This window comes from Dermacentor albipictus, chromosome 2 (assembly GCF_038994185.2).
Source record: "Dermacentor albipictus isolate Rhodes 1998 colony chromosome 2, USDA_Dalb.pri_finalv2, whole genome shotgun sequence".
In the NCBI taxonomy this organism is placed as follows: domain Eukaryota; kingdom Metazoa; phylum Arthropoda; class Arachnida; order Ixodida; family Ixodidae; genus Dermacentor; species Dermacentor albipictus.
In genome coordinates this window covers 59,582,501-59,598,355 of record NC_091822.1, presented here as the reverse complement: position 1 = coordinate 59,598,355, position 15,855 = coordinate 59,582,501, and the positions used below count along the sequence as shown (strand labels likewise).

At 48.5% G+C, this 15,855-nt stretch overlaps 1 protein-coding gene across 1 annotated transcript; it reads left to right on the top strand.

The window, feature by feature from the left end:
• The first annotated feature begins 1,907 nt into the window (after positions 1-1,907).
• Positions 1,908-4,160, top strand: LOC139055425 (uncharacterized). Its single transcript, XM_070532887.1, has 2 exons — positions 1,908-2,446; positions 3,507-4,160. The coding sequence occupies exons 1-2, from the start codon at positions 2,081-2,083 to the stop codon at positions 3,990-3,992; spliced, it is 852 nt and encodes a 283-aa protein (XP_070388988.1). The 5' UTR covers positions 1,908-2,080; the 3' UTR covers positions 3,993-4,160.
• Positions 4,161-15,855: the final 11,695 nt, after the last annotated feature.

Below are 15,855 nucleotides of genomic sequence, written 5' to 3'. Positions count from 1 at the left end.
AATTAATATGGTGTCCTCAAAAATTTTTCACACGACTGTTATACATTAGGAAATCATGAATCCGGAATGTAAACTGTTGGCTATTGATTTAGTTCTTCCCAAATGCACTGCCATTACCATAGTAAACGTTTAATTTTCTACGGGGGCCCATAGAACACACCATTTTGCTGGTTAGTGAGTAAATCGGACAGAGTTGTCATTGCAAGGGACTTTAATACACATCACGTCCTATTGGTTTAACGCTCAGATACGAGCGGTGAACTCCTGTGGTCATGGTTTTCATAAAAAAATTTTGCTGCTGCAACAGAATTTATGCGCCGAGATTCGAGGTCCGTGATTGACCTAACTATGACAGCTATACCACCTGCCGACGTGCCACATGCTCAGCTCTCCAAAATATAAGTTGCAACCTTTCTTTATGATAGGGAGTCTGGCCTTATGTCAGTGTCTTGGCGTTCCTAAGTTCCTAACTATGTGCTCTGTTTGGAAGCAAACGTGTCAGATTGAGCGTCGATATTTCAGCTGCTAAAAGTTAAAAAAATTTCTTAGAGTACACAAACATGTTCTCGGGACAAATTTCCCGGTGTTTGTCGCACAACTAACACTATTTTTTAATTCTACGTGGCCAAGATACAAGCTCCCCCAAGTCGTGTTTAGGCAGAGTCCTTTAGCAAATATAAATGTTAACCTACGATCAGTTCAATGCGTCACTTCAATAAAAACATGTAATACGTGTAAGTTTGATAACGTCTTTCCAAATAATGCTAAATTCATAGCCAAATAGACACCAGTCCCACTTTTGAATGAGTAGCTGGAAGATTTTCTCTCATACAGTGTAGTGCCCACGGACGCCTCAGAAAAAGATGAGAAATCAGCGATAGGCATTTGCTCTCAAACACGATCATGGATTTTTGCTATTCCTCTTACCGATTGCACTCCAATTTATGTGGCCGAATCCATGGCGATATGCTTGGCCGTGTACACAATTCAGAAACTGTGTCACACATATTATTGTTTGCAGACTGTCTGTCGGTCCTGATGCCGCTGGAAAGGACAAATAATTTACTACTGCACCGATCGCTACACTTCTTTGTATTCCACATCATGTTAAAGAAATTCGGTTTTTGTGGATACCTGGACATTGTAGACTAGCACTTAATGAGAGTGCAGACGCTTTGGGAAATGCAGAGCTTGCTGGGCCAGTGAGTTTCTTTATGCACAACCTTACGTTTCTAGCGGTAACAAGATTCAGAACGCGACAACAAATCCTAGGTAGAAAAAATGAGCCCCTCCTCGCTGCAACGGAGTGCGAACATTTAGCGTTGCCCTGGAATGTGTGCTCTTGTCCTTCTCGGCAGTGCTAATTGCTAGTATCCTGTTACTATGTGGAATACCTTAACTAAATCTGTACATGAGTAGTGGGTTGGCACCATCGAACCTTCGTGCGTCTTGTGGGGATATAGAATCATTGTACCATTTCCTCCCGTTTTGCCGGGAATATACTTCCAAAAGAAACACCTACTTAGAGCAGCCACTATTGCGCATAGGCCTTCCTCTCTCGGTGATTAACGTATTACTTTTTGGGGCAAGTCCCCTTGCCCGAGCCCGAAATAAGGTGTGTCATGTTATGCGAGTACGTCATTGTGACTGGAAGACTCTCATGTTAAGTACATTTCCTATTTATTAGCACTGAATCGCGTTGGTTTCGTAATATAGCATCTTCGTCAAAACTGGCATGACTAGTGTTCAAGAAACGAAGCCAAAAAAATTTGTATTCACTAATAATTAAATATGCATAGTGCAGGTGAATAAGGTAACAGGCAGCAAAAATATCATACAATGTTTCCACTGAGAAACATGGCCAGTCGCCCCTCGTGCGTACGTGCCAGAATTGGGAATGAAGAAGAAGGAGAAGAATGGCGAACCTGCGTCCAATCCCTCCTCGTGGGTACGAGTCATAAGTTGAAGGCGACAACGACAACAACGGCTCGCCTTGTCACTGGTTAGTACCTTTTAAAGCCTTTAAGCATTGACCATCCGGCTCGAGCAGCCTAGAAAAGGCCCCGAGGTGAAATCCAAGATGCAGAGCCATCATCACGAGCCCCCGCATACTGTTCAGTGTGAGCGGTTCGGCAATGCCTTGGGCGCCAGCACTCCGGCTGCCTACCACACCGCGCTGGAATTCCAAGCATCGCCGGACGTTCTTGCAGAGAACCAACAGCACGAAAATACCGCTCGTGTTGGCGCGAATGACGCGCAGCAGCGGCGTCATCCGGGAGAGCCGGAACCATCGCCTCGACGGCACCACCACCGCCACCACAAGCACCACCACCCCAAACACCAACGTCGGGTCTCTTTGGCCGCCGACCCGCGTGCCAAGGAGCTACCACAGTTGGTCCTTGTACCCGGCATGCCGAAAGTCGAGCCGCACTTCTCCCCGCACCCGGTAAGCTGCTGAATGTGAATGTCATGTAATGCATATCTAGGGCATAGGGGGAAACGGAAAACACTGTTATACAGTTTCTGAGTATTTCATGTTTCCCTCTAAGCGCTGGAAACGCATCAAATATCACAATTCCAAATAACCCAACTCTCTGCAATAAACCCTCTCCATCGGAACTGAACACAGCATCGACATTAACCTGCCACCGTCGTAACAGGCGTCAGCGCCAGGGAGTGCAGCCAAAGCTTTGACTCTTGGCAGTTAATCAAGCTAGTGAACGCACAGCTAGCGCGTTTATCCCCGACTGCACGGTTTTGCAGTGTGCAAGCAGACGGATTTTCGTCAATTAACGCAAAGGACCGAACTATTACTAACTGAAACGCGCAGCGGAGTTACCGAAAAGAATATAAAACACTTTGGAAACTGCGCTAGACAAGAAGGCATCTTTAGTGAACATTGCACAACACTCATGAGGGAAGATACGAGAGTGTTGGTAATTTAGACGAAGCATAAGAGAAAACTACTGCGTCGCCCACTGGAATGGCTTGAAATTTGCGAATATTCATATTACAGCTATGTCTATAAACCAGGAAAATGAAGATACCGATCTGACGTTTTGCATATTCAACCTTTGTCCTCGTCTCTTCGCGTTTTCGCGCTGGTGCTTCATATCGACCTCGCACAAGTCATTTAGTACGTTCGATTGTGTGTCAACAGAACAGAAACTCAGCGGTAACACAACATTATTACATTACGACTTTTGTAAAAGGGAATCACATTGCGAGCAGATGGGGCATAATAAATTACGTTGAAGAATAAGAAGTGTCGACGTAAGCGCTTTAGTCATTGCGGCCTGCCTTCGGTGGTGGCAAAGGAGGAGCTATAACCTGAGGCAACGAAATTGCATCCACGAGGCATGGTGCTCCACAGTGGCATAATACTGGTAGGCGGGACAGCGTGACACATTCGCATGTCATTGATAAATGATTCGTCAAAGTCGCACGTATGTGCCATAGGGTTGTTTCTTTCCCTCGGCACTCATTAACGCGCAGAATATTTGCAGGCCGAGTTGGCAGCACCCCACTTGGCGGCCCCAGTTGCGCAGGACAGCGGAAGAGGCCCGGTGGCGGCGGCCGGCGGGAGGAAGGTCAGCGACGCGGCATCGGTTTCGCACAGCGATCACAACGCCGTCACCTGCCTCCAGATGTGCCTCGCCTATGTCGTGCTCGTGTTCGTCGGCGTCGTGCTGATCTTCGTCTTGTTCACGTCGGGCATGTGGCCCTTTCACGGCGGAGCCATTACCACGGCCCGCATCGAGACGGTGTTCAATGGTGGAGGCTTTTCCAAGACGCTCGCGCCCATCGTCCGCCACGCATCCACCGGTGGAGCGTTCGCCGGCACGGAGGACGCTGACTCGTTCTCTGCCACAAGCATGCCGGCGGATGCAGGCACGCGAGCTGGACAAGCGTTCGACAAAAACTCGACAAATTACACGGCGACGATGTTTGGGAATGCCCGTTTCTCCCACACTTTCACTTCTGCCCAGTAAACCAAAAAAACAAAACGAAACAAAAAAGTTTCACGTACATCGCCATAACACGCTGTGAGCTCCACTCATTAGAATTTCTGGCAACTTGTGAATTACTTGATTCTATCGGTGCTACAGAACCTTGGAAGTTGACAAACAAGCCTGACAAGAAGCCAAAGACCCTGCAACCAGCGATGAAACAAATATGATAGGCGTATCTTTAAGACACACATAGACAGATGTGTGAATGATAGAGCAAGGGGTGCAGTCGATATTCTAGTTCACATTAAGAGAAAGAAATGGAGCTGGGCCGGCCATCTAATGCATAGAGTGGATAGTCGGTGGCTTTCTAGAGTTGTACAATTAATGAGTGCTAAGGGGAAGAGAAGTGCTGTAGAGGACAGCATAAAAGTAGGCAGCGTGTAGGAAATAAAAAATGAGAGGTATAATATAGTGACCGCTCCCGCAGGACAATGACAAATGGAAATGCATGCGAGATGCCTTCTTCCTACATTGGCCTTAAAATAGGCTGATAACGATCATTAGGGGAACTTTGGAAAACGCAGAACAATGATGGAGTCTTACATTTTCACCAGGCAATTACATTGCGGTGTTTCGCCCGATTTCGAGGATTGTCGTGGAGGCCTGTTTTACTTTACGTAAAAACATCAACTGTTTCCTTGCTGCCTTCTCAGAAAATTGAAGTAGGTATGAAGTGGTTTTCATCACGCTTCTAAATAGTATGGTAGCATTTAAAGAAGCACACCCTATCCACTTCAAAGGTCAATACATGTTTAGTTCCTTGTAGCCGTACGGTATAGATGGATGGATGCAAAACTTTAATGAAGGTCCTGAGGTACGCGACTCACGCGCTGCGGGCCGCTCCCACGTTGGGACAGTCAGGCCATGTCCGACCGCCGCATCCTGGGCCCTCCGGACAGCCCATAGTTGCGCCCCGGCATCAGGGCTTTTGATAGCGGTGAGCCACTTGTCCTCATTGATTCGCTCTGTGCCTCGTAACGAGGGGCAACGCCAGAGCATATGGTCTAGGCTAGCGATGTCATTGCAGTGCCTGCAAGAACTAGTGGCATAGGTATCCGGATAAAGCTTGTGGAATAAAGCCGGGCTGGGATACGAGCCTGTTTGCAATAATCTGAGGGTCAATGCCTGCGCGCTATTTAACTTCTTGTGTTGAAGGGGAAAGTCTCTCCTGCCGAGATAAAAATGCTGCGCAATTTCATTGTATGTGGTCGGTTGATCTCTGTTCTCCACCACTGCGGGCCGGCGTTGGAGTTCTCCATGGTCGCGGAAAGCGAGACCTCGCGCTTTGGAGTGGGCCAGCTCGTTGAGGTTTGTGGGGCCTCCCATGATAGATCCCATGTGAGCGGGGAACCACGTGAGAGTGTGGGTGGCGATGCTTTTGCCGTCGAGGATGCGACAGGCTTACTTGCACACAGCGCCAACGCTGAAGGCGCGGATGGCTGCCCTGGAGTCGCTGAAGATATTGGCATGTTTGTCGTCCAGGAGGGCCAAGGCAATGGCCACTTGCTCGTCCGCACGCAACGACGTGCTTCGTACCAAAGCGGCGTTAACGGTCGAACCCCTGTGGTTGATCGGCACTACCGTGAAATTGTTGCTGTTGCCATATTGGGCCGCGTCAACGGAGCAGCTGCCGCCAGGGAGTTCTGTTGCGCGGCGTAGGAGCGCCACCACTCTGGCCTTCCTTCTTTCTACGTTGCGCTGGGGATGCATATTGCGCGGGGCGGGCGATATGATGATGTTATCTTTCTGCTCTTTCGGAAGGCCCTGGTAGTCGTCTTCGACAGTGGCCGGTGGGACGCCCATCTCTGTTAGGAGTCGTCTGCCTGCCCTGGTGCCGGAGAGCCTGAGAATCTGTGCCCTTTCTTGTGCTTCTGCAATTTCTTCCAGGGTATTATGAATACCCAACTGCAGGAGTCGGTCGGTGCGTGTGTAGTTTGGTAGTCGGAACGCGCTCTTGATCCCCCTCCTTATCATGGCATTTAGCTTGTCTCGCTCGGCCCTCTTCCAGACGTGCATGACCGCTACGTACGTGAAATGGCATAACAAGAAAGCGTGGACTAGCCTTATCAGATTCTCCTCGCTCAGGCCTCCCCTTCTGTTAGCTACCCGCCTGATTAGACCGATGACGCTATCCGCCTTCTTTGCTAGTTCGTGAATGGTGAGGCTATTCGTGCCCGCCCCTTCGAGTGTCATTCCCAAGATTCGAATGGACGCGACTTCGGGAACGGGATCTCTGCACTTGGTGTAGAGATTAATGTCAATTTCAGTGGGGGGTTTCCAGTTCTGTGGCTTGCGGCCCTTTCTAGTTGGGCTGTAGAGAAGGAGCTCCGATTTCTTTGGGGAGCACGGGAGCCCCGTGTCGGTTAGAAAGCGCTCTGTAGTGTCGACAGCTTCTTGGAGAGCGGCTTCGACTTGTCCGTCACTGCCACCAACGCACCAGACAGTGATGTCGTCTGCGTAGATGGTGTGACCGATGCCCTGGACCTTGCCTAGGTATCTTGAGAGGTCGACCATTGCGATGTTAAAGAGGAGCGGTGAGATGACTGACCCCTGGGGGTGCCTCTTCTGCTCAGCTACATTTCCTCCTATTCCAAATCTCCAGCCTTGAGGATGGAGCATCGTTTGCTGAAGAAAGACCTGACGAAGGCATGGAAGGACGAGCCTAGGTCGAGTTTGGAGATGGCGTCGAGAACGAACTCGTGACGGATGTTATCAAAGGCCTTCTCCAGGTCCAAACCAAGGATGGCTCTCGTGTCCCGAGTGCAGCGTTCCAGGATTTGTATCTTGATAAGCTTCATGGCGTCCTGGGTGGAGAGGCCTGGCCTGAAGCCTATCATGTTGTGAGGGAAAAGGTCGTTGGTCTCGATATACTCGGCAATTCTGTTATGGATGGCGTGCTCGGCCACCTTCCCTACACATGACGTCAGCGAGATGGGGCGGAGGTTGTCCAAGCTCGGTGGTTTACCGGGCTTTGGGATTAGTATGACCTTCGCCAACTTCCATTCTTCAATTCCCTCCTGCCAAATCCGATTTATCTCATCTGGGAGAAACTCAATCGATGCGTCCGCTAGGTTTCTGAGATCCTTGTTGTTAATGTGCTCCGGACCGGGCGCTGACCTACCATTGAGGTCGTGTAGGGCGCGACGGATTTCACTGAATTTGAAAGGCTCGTCCTGCGCGGAGTTCGGCTTCCCTTTGTATACTGGGTATGCCGCATCATCGGCCACAGTTTTGAGCGGCAGGTACTTCTTAGCTAGCATCTCCAGCACGTCCTTTTCCGAAGAAGACTTCTTGGTTTCGTGGAGCGCTTTAGCGAGGACACTTCTCTGGTTTAACTTAGTGCCGGAGTCGTCGAGCAAGTGTTTGAGAAGATTCCACTTGCCTCCCGTGCGCATCTGCCCGTCGATTGAATTGCAAATTTCGTCCCATTGCTGCCTAGACAGGGCTTGGCAGTGCTCGTCGATCTGCTTGTTGATCTCGGCTATCTTTTTTCTGAGATTGCGATTTAAGCGTTGGCTTTTCCACCTCTCGAGAAGTGATTGCTTGGCATCGAGAAGGTGTGCTAGCCTGCTATCCATTTTGTCTGTCTGTAGATCCGTCTCTATGGTTTTGGTGGTGGAGCAGACATCTTGAAGAATTAATGCGCACCACTGGACGAGACTCTCCGGCTTTCCTCCACGGGCGGCGCGGGCCTTGCGAACCTCACAGAATTTGCCCCAGTCAGGGACCGAGAAGGCCTTCTTTCTTTTCTGCTCCACTTGTAAGCTGGTGACCGTGATGTAGTGATCGCTACCGAGATCTATGAGCAGATTCGACCACACGGCTGAGCCAGCGTTTTTAACAAAAGCGACATCTGAGACAGAGTCCCTGGTCGAGGAGGTGCCACGTCTGGTGGGAAAGGCTGGGTCCGTCAATAGAGAGAGTCCGGCATCTCCCGCCTCTTGCCACAGACTTCTGCCCGTGACCGTGTCGTCCGTGCTGTTCCACGCGTGAAAGGGGCGTTGAAATCGCCGGCCACAACCAGTGGAGAGTTTCCGGCGAGTTTCGTTGCCCTAGTGATGATGGTTTTGAAACGTTGTCTGTGATCGCTCGGGCTGTTATATACGTTAGGTATCAAATTGCTGGATATGTTCGATTGACGTGGGATGACTTCTACTAGGGAGGTCTCCGTCTTGCTAGGCCGGACCCCTAGATCGTGTGCGACGAAAGTGAAGTTGCTACAGACTAATGTGCAAATTCCTTTGCCGTCCCCATGGAGAGCAAGAGCTTTGTATCCCTGGAGTGAAACATGATCAGTCATCGTTTCTTGCAATAATATAACATGTGGCTTTTCTTTGTGAGTGCGAACAAACTGCTGCAGGGTGCATCTCTTATGGTGGAGTCCCCTGCAGTTCCACTGCCATATCCTCAATTGGGTGTGTGGCCCCATCATTGCTGTATAGAGCACCTTCTGGCGTTGCTACTAGGGTCTCGAGGGAGATGGTTCTATTAATCGGTCCGGGATGTGCAGTGGTGGTGGCGTAGGTACCGACGCGCCATCCGGGAAGTAAACAGGACGTACGTGGGTCGACGTCCTGATGTCCATTTCTTGCACCTTGGACTCTATCTCTGACATTCTGTTTTCTAATCATTGAATTTTGACGTTTTGCGCGTCTAACTTCTGATCCGCGACCAAGAGTCGCTGATCCACTGCAGATAGTCGTTCGTTAATATTCTTCATCTCGAAGCAGATGGAATTCAACATTACTTTGGACTTGGCTTTAGCGTGTACATTATCGGGCATGCTGGGAACGGCCTTTCGTTTCGCTGGATTGCCCGAGTGGCTTTTGACCATGGGAACGTCTGCTGTTTGGGGAGAGGGGGTCCCCAAGGGGGATGAACTAGGGACTGGAACGGCTTGAGGCCTCCGAGGGGGATGGGGCGATCCCGCCTGGTCCTGCCTGCCTGGTCCTTTGCTTGACAGAAGTCGAAGGTGTTCCTGATTCTATTTGCGATTACCTTAGTAAATAGTTTGTAGGCAACGGACAGTAAGCTGATCGGTCTATAATTTTTCAAGTCTTTGGCGTCCCCTTTTTTATGAATTAGGATTATGTTAGCGTTTTTCCAAGATTCCGGTACGCTCGACGTTATGAGGCATTGCGTATACAGGGTGGCCAGTTTCTCCAGAACAATTTGCCCACCCTCCTTCAACAAATCTGCTGTTACCCGATCCTCCCCAGCTGCCTTCCCCCTTTGCATATCTCCCAAGGCTTTCTTTACTTCTTCAGGCGTTACCTGTGGGATTTCGAATTTCTCTAGACTATTTTCTCTTCCATTGTGGTCGTGGGTGCCACTTGTACTGTATAAATCTCTATAGAACTCCTCAGCCACTTGAACTACCTCATCCATATTAGTAATGATATTGCCGGCTTTGTCTCTTAACACATACATCTGATTCTTGCCAATTCCTAGTTTCTTCTTCACTGTTTTTAGGCTTCCTCCGTTCTTGAGAGCATGTTCAATTCTATCCATATTATACTTCCTTACGTCAGGTGTCTTACGCTTGTTGATTAACTTCGATACTTCTGCCAGTTCTATTCTAGCTGCAGGGTTAGAGCCTTTCATACATTGGCGTTTCTTGATCAGATCTTTCGTCTCCTGCGATAGTTTACTGGTATTCTGTATAACGGAGTTACCACCAACTTCTGTTGCGCACTCCTTAATGATGCCGACAAGATTGTCGATCATTGCTTCAACACTAAGGTACTCTTCCTGAGTTAAAGCCGAATACCTGTTCTGTAGGTTAATCTGGAATTTATCTATTTTCCCTCTTACCGCTAACTCATTGGTCGGCTTCTTATGTACCAGTTTCTTCCGTTCCCTCCTCAGGTCTAGGCTAATTCGAGTTCTTACCATCCTATGGTCACTGCAGCGCACCTTGCTGAGCACGTCCACATCTTGTATGATGCCAGGGTTAGCGCAGGGTATAAAGTCTATTTAATTTCTAGTCTCACCGTTCGGGCTCCTCCACGTCCACTTTCAGGTATCCCGCTTGCGGAAGAAGGTATTCAGTATCCTCATAATATTCTGTTTCGCAAACTCTACTAATAACTCCCCTGATATTCCTAGTGCCTATGCCATATTCCCCCACTGCCTTGTCTCGAGCCTGCTTCTTGCCTACCTTGGCATTAAAGTCCCCCATTAGTATGGTGTATTTAGTTTCCACTCTACCCATCGCCGATTCCACGTCTTCATAGAAGCTTTCCACTTCCTGGTCATCATGACTGGATGTAGGGGCGTACACCTGTACAATCTTCATTCTGTACCTCTTATGAAGTTTCACAACAAGACCTGCCACCCTCTCGTTAATGCTGTAGAATTCCTGTATGTTAGCAGCTATATTCTTATTAATCAGGAATCCGACGCCTAGTTCTCTACTCTCCGCTAAGCCCCGGTAGCAAAGGACGTGCCCGCTTTTTAGCACTGTACATGCTTCTTTTGGCCTCCTAACTTCACTGAGCCCTATTATAGCCCATTTACTGCCCTCTAGTTGCTCCAACAGCACTGCTAGACTCGCCTCACTAGATAACGTTCTAGCGTTAAACGTTGCCAGGTTCATATTCCAATGGCGGCCTGTCCGGAGCCAGTGATTCTTAGAACCCTCTGCTGCGTCGCAGGTCTGACCGCCGCCGTGGTCAGTTGCTTCACAGCTGCCGGGGACTGAGGGGCGGGGTTTGATTGTGTTTTTCATAGAGGAGGTTGTGGCCAAGTACTGCACCAGGGTGGCCAATCCTGCTCTGGTGTGGGAGTGTGTTACCGGTTCTGGTCACCGGGATCAGGCCGCACTCCAGGCCTTTTTGTGCAATTTTATCACACGCGGATTTTTTTTAATCCGGTGGAAAATTGCCGGCACCGGGATTCGAACCACGGACCTCTTGCACGCGAGGCGGGTGTTCTACATCTACGCCACCGCTGCACTCTCTTCCTCCATCGGCAATTCCTTAAAATGAGGCATTACGAAAGGTTATGACGTGGTCGAAAGAAAAGAAGGTTTCATTATATGGGCCTTAATGGCGCACCCACAAGGGAAGAAAGCGGGGAGGAAGCGCCGCCTTTCGTCGTGCGCGTGGCACCAGGGGGAGGGACTGGGTAGGGGTTGGGGGCGTTCTGTACCGGCAGCAGCTGCGTACGGCGAGGCCTAGCGGGCGCCGTATCTTGAAAGTGATCTGCGATGTAGACAAAGAGCGCGATAGCACGAGTCTCATCTTCAAAGAGATTTGGGATGCGGACAAAATGCGCCGAAGAAAGGTAGCTTTGTATGAGCTGTGCTTTCGACAATTCCCGTTGAATGCAGAAGCAGCACGAAGGTCAATTCGCTCGCTGCTGCTACCGCACGTCCTCGCCCGAGTGTTTTGAGAGTCAGTTTCAGTGGTCTCGAGTGAAATGTGTTCATATATACCTGGGCGTGCGTGACACTGTGCTTGGTAATTTAATTCGTAAGCGAATGTTTAAAAGTTTATACACCCGATATAACTACTATCCTTACTTCGTATAGCTGTCTACTAATTCGCTATCGCAATCAATACCTCGCCTTTTGGACGAAAGTGCGGCTTTTTTTCACAATGTGATTCGTCCTAGATTATCGTAGCCTCTTTAGCATTTTAAATACGCGCACTGAGAAAAAAAGAGCAACTTCGTCAAGATTACAATTTCGCAAAACGATATAACAACGTGCTCTTTGTGGTCCCGTGCTTGTTTAGGAGTCCAAAAGTTCCAGGGTGTCTACCAACCGGGAAAACCGGGAATTCTCAGCGAAATTGAATAGTCTGGAAATACTCCGGGAAAACTCAGGGAAATTTCAGGGAATTCGTGCTTTTATCAGGGAAAATTAGCTGTAACTTTATTGAAAGGGAACGAAAGTCATGGTAATGCTGGCTCCAGTAACAGAGGAATTGCAAGGAATCGTTATTGATGCCATGTCATCGGCACGAGGTATTGCCAGAGTAGTTAACGACGGAGATTCCAGGGGCCCGATTTTTCAAACATGCCTGATAATTCGTACGGCTTTATGGCACCACCACGTACTCCATATAGTCGACGTATTTGCCTTGAATGCGTCTGAAATGGCATTAATCAAAGCCACCACCACCGCCATTTTGATTATTTCGCATCCTCGAACCGGCACTCGCAGCCGTAGCCACCACCGCGGCAACGTTAGGCCTAGCTGCGTCTACGTTCGATATTAAGCTTCTTGCCGTGCGGTGCTGTGTTTTTCATTGAAAGAATTCGCCGCTGTCAGCGATGGCACTGACTCCGACTGTGTAATCCTCGCGATTGGCTTGGAAGCGCGCAGAGCACAGCGCGTTGCATAATGCCAGTATCCCAAAGTTCACTTTGCCTTTGTACAGCATTGTTAAGCGGTGAAGGATAACAAGCACGAGAAGGGGCAGTTGTCACGGGACAGAGTATGTATTCCTTAATTGTACACGCGTGCACCCCCCATCTCCTGTCACAGTACGAGCACCAATATGCCTAATAAGTGTACTGGCAGGCCTTAAGAGCTTTTTCAAACGTGCCTGTGGCAATTTTAGCCCTTGATTGCAGTTAAAGACATGCATTCATTTCTTTCGGACTGCCCGATTTTTTCGGATGTTTTTGCGGCCACTAAGAAGTCCGAAAAATCGGACGTTGACTGGGGAACTGACAAAGAGGATGCTTAAAATTATCCATGGGTTGAACGCATAGCAGAAGGAGGATGAGAAGAGAAAGGACCGACGCACTGAGGAATTAACGGGAAAGGAAGCGTGCCGCCTCCTCTTTTAAGGAGCTTGAGCTCAAAAAACAGTGTTGGCTGGCGCCAAGATGCAGGTGTCCCTCATTAAAACCAAAATAAACTCTTTCAAGCAGTGAAACCCAACAGTGAGATGTTGTGCGCGGGTTAACAGTATGTCAGGACAGTTCAAATTGACTTTCCAGCTGCTGAGACAGAATCTCACCTGTTACAAAGTTTGCGCCTCATACCAATGAGCTTGCTATAAGTTGATAGAAATAGCTCATATTTGAAAATGTTTGCATCTGGATGCATGTGCTTTTTATTCGTATTTGAGAATGCTCAACTCAATTTGCAATGGGTTTAACCATTTGTTTCGAAGATATTTTATTTGTTGTGCATTTTACTAACACCTGCCTTCTGTTTTCTTTTGGAGCAAAATAAATGCTACTCCTGAATATTCAAACTGGATTAAGCAGTTTTTTGACATGCTTGCTAGAGAGTGACAGCATTGGGTGAATTGGTGTCCCCCAGCCCATCTTTACATAAAATAAATTTCTAGGTCACTGAGAAAATTTGGCAAAGGCCCACGTGTTTGAACAGAGCTCACGAAAGTGCAAGAACAGCAACCTTATCGAGGTACTGATTACAGCGGGACGCCTTGCGTAGTCCTAGAGCCGGCTGTTAGTGTCAGCTGGGTCACTGTTCGCTCGTTTCCTTGTTTACGGCATTTGCGTGCCAGCGCTCGTGGCTGGCGACGCGCATTTGTCATGTCTGCGCCTGGCACGTTCCTGCGTATCCGCTTGAACTAGGCGTGAATTTTCACGAGAGAAAAGCCCACAATTCTCTAGGAGAGAAAGATAGGAGGGAGCAAAGGCAGGGACGGTAACCAGACGCGCGCGTGGTTTGCTACCTTGCACTTGAATAAGTAGATAAAGGAGCGAGAACAGAGAAATAAGGAGACAATAAAAGCGCTGGCTGCGCGTGTGCGCGCGTGAAGGTGCACATGGAGTCTATAGATGGTCGCAGAGACCTGATACTGCTGTAAGGGTCTCGTTGTTGTCTGCGCCATCTAGGCAAGTCTTGAGTCGAGCGGTTTTATTGCCGTTCCGGGGAGGACGGAGTTGGACGTCGTAACCAGGAGAGTCGTACCAAGTGAGTATTCGAGGTTGGCATACTTGCGAGTGCGCTGACCCACACTCGCACCGCGCTGATTTCAAAGGCGCGAGGTAAAGAAAGAACGAGTGACGAAGGGTGCGAGTGGATACGTGTATGAGCGGCAGTGAGGGCCGGTGACTTTTTAATGGACGCGTGCGCGTGTCAACAAATACTTGAGCCTGAGTGGATGCCGGCAAGTGTGAATAGTAGTGACTATAAGCAATAGTGAGTGTTGGTGTGCACGAGTAGGAAAGTGAGCGAGTTTGAGTGCACATACGTGAGTATCCGCTTCTACTTCTAGAGTCATATCAAGTCCCAGCTAAAGGTTTCCATATATGTAGGGGGATTGAGTGAATGATTTATGATTTAAACAGTTGCTGTACCGGTTCAACTGGATGGTCTGCACTGCTTTGTTTTAATTGATCACTGCTGCAGCAAAGCAAAGGCTGCCATGCCTCGATGTTGGACGTGGAATGGCTGGAACTGCTGTCCTCGACTACCAGAGCGCGGCCCTGACAGCGTCCACAGTTGGTTGGTGGCCGGTGAGTTGTGCGATTCGCATTACAGCGTAGCAAGAGCTTTTGGAACTGGAAATGGCAGTGCATGCGGGTTGGGCGCTATGCTAGGGCAAGCAATAGGCCCGAGAAGACGCCAGCAAATAAGAAACAGTTGAATGTGCGGCTATAAGGGTGAATTGAAATGTTTGCCATGGACACTTAGCGACGTGCAATAAAACTTGATAGATTTAAGAAATGCTTTGCTATTATTGTGTGGTAAAAATAAATAAGGGCCGAAAGCACCAGAAAAAAAGAAGAGGTCACTTTCTTCGTTTTCCAGCAAGACCGAGAGAAGTTTAACCAGAAATTTGAACAGAAGCAGTCGACGGCGTAGATAAAGAAGCAATCAAAATGGAACCAGAGCGTAGACTGAGGGAAAAGCGTTACGCTACATAGAAGAAAACAAGGAGATGTGATGAAATAAAAAAAAGCATATAAAGCTTCCTTTATCACCTATTGACACACATACGCGGCATCCTCTTATTCTTTTTTAGAATGAAGCCGTTAACATGATTTCTGTAACTGTTTTCGGCCGGTGACGGGGAAAGCCGAGAAAGTCCTGTGAGTGTCGGCGTGGTTGGTATCGAATATCAACGAAAAAGTTGAAGCGAATAAGGCGTTGTATTCTGAATTTGTTTTGAAAAGCAACTATTTATGGTCGGAAACTAAAATCTTATGCGGTATATACCTCTCTAAAAAAATAGAAAATCTTAGCCAGTAATCCGCATTATTACGCACGACGTGTTTTACTGGCCCCACGTTTCAAGTCGGATACCAGGGGCCCATATCGAGAAAGATTTCGTGGGTAGAGTGTCTGGGTCTTTTAGCTAACATCAATTTTATTATCTTTTCTTATGAGTGCTTTCATGCCATACTGAAAGAAAAACCCACCTCTCTGCTATATATATATGAAGGATTTGAAACTGGTAGCGTATCGTGAAGCATTCGCAATGCCTTTCAAGAGGCAAAACAGGCCCCTATGACTTCCGAAGAACTTGAAAACTACCTTATATAGCTTCACCATCAATGCTGTATGAATGTATCGGATTGGCATGCAACTTCCAACGTTCCTCTGTCGTTGAAAAAGTGGCAAGGTTACAAATGGTGTTGCAGAAATCACCGCGGTGTGGTGTAGTTTTGAATCTTCCGTCACGAATTGTCAGCAGGGCACGAATATATTTCTTTAACAGTTTTTTTTACTAGTTGTATAAGCGTTCAATTGTTTCGAAGTATTGAAGACGTCTTCAGGACACCAAAACTGAAAGCAGTGCATTCCGCAGATTGCGGCCGCCTAGCCTGGTGCGTTCCAAGGGGCGTTCGCAGAAAAGATTAGCTGTCCGAGAAGGCTTCTACGCTCGCGCTGCCATTCGGCTGCCGC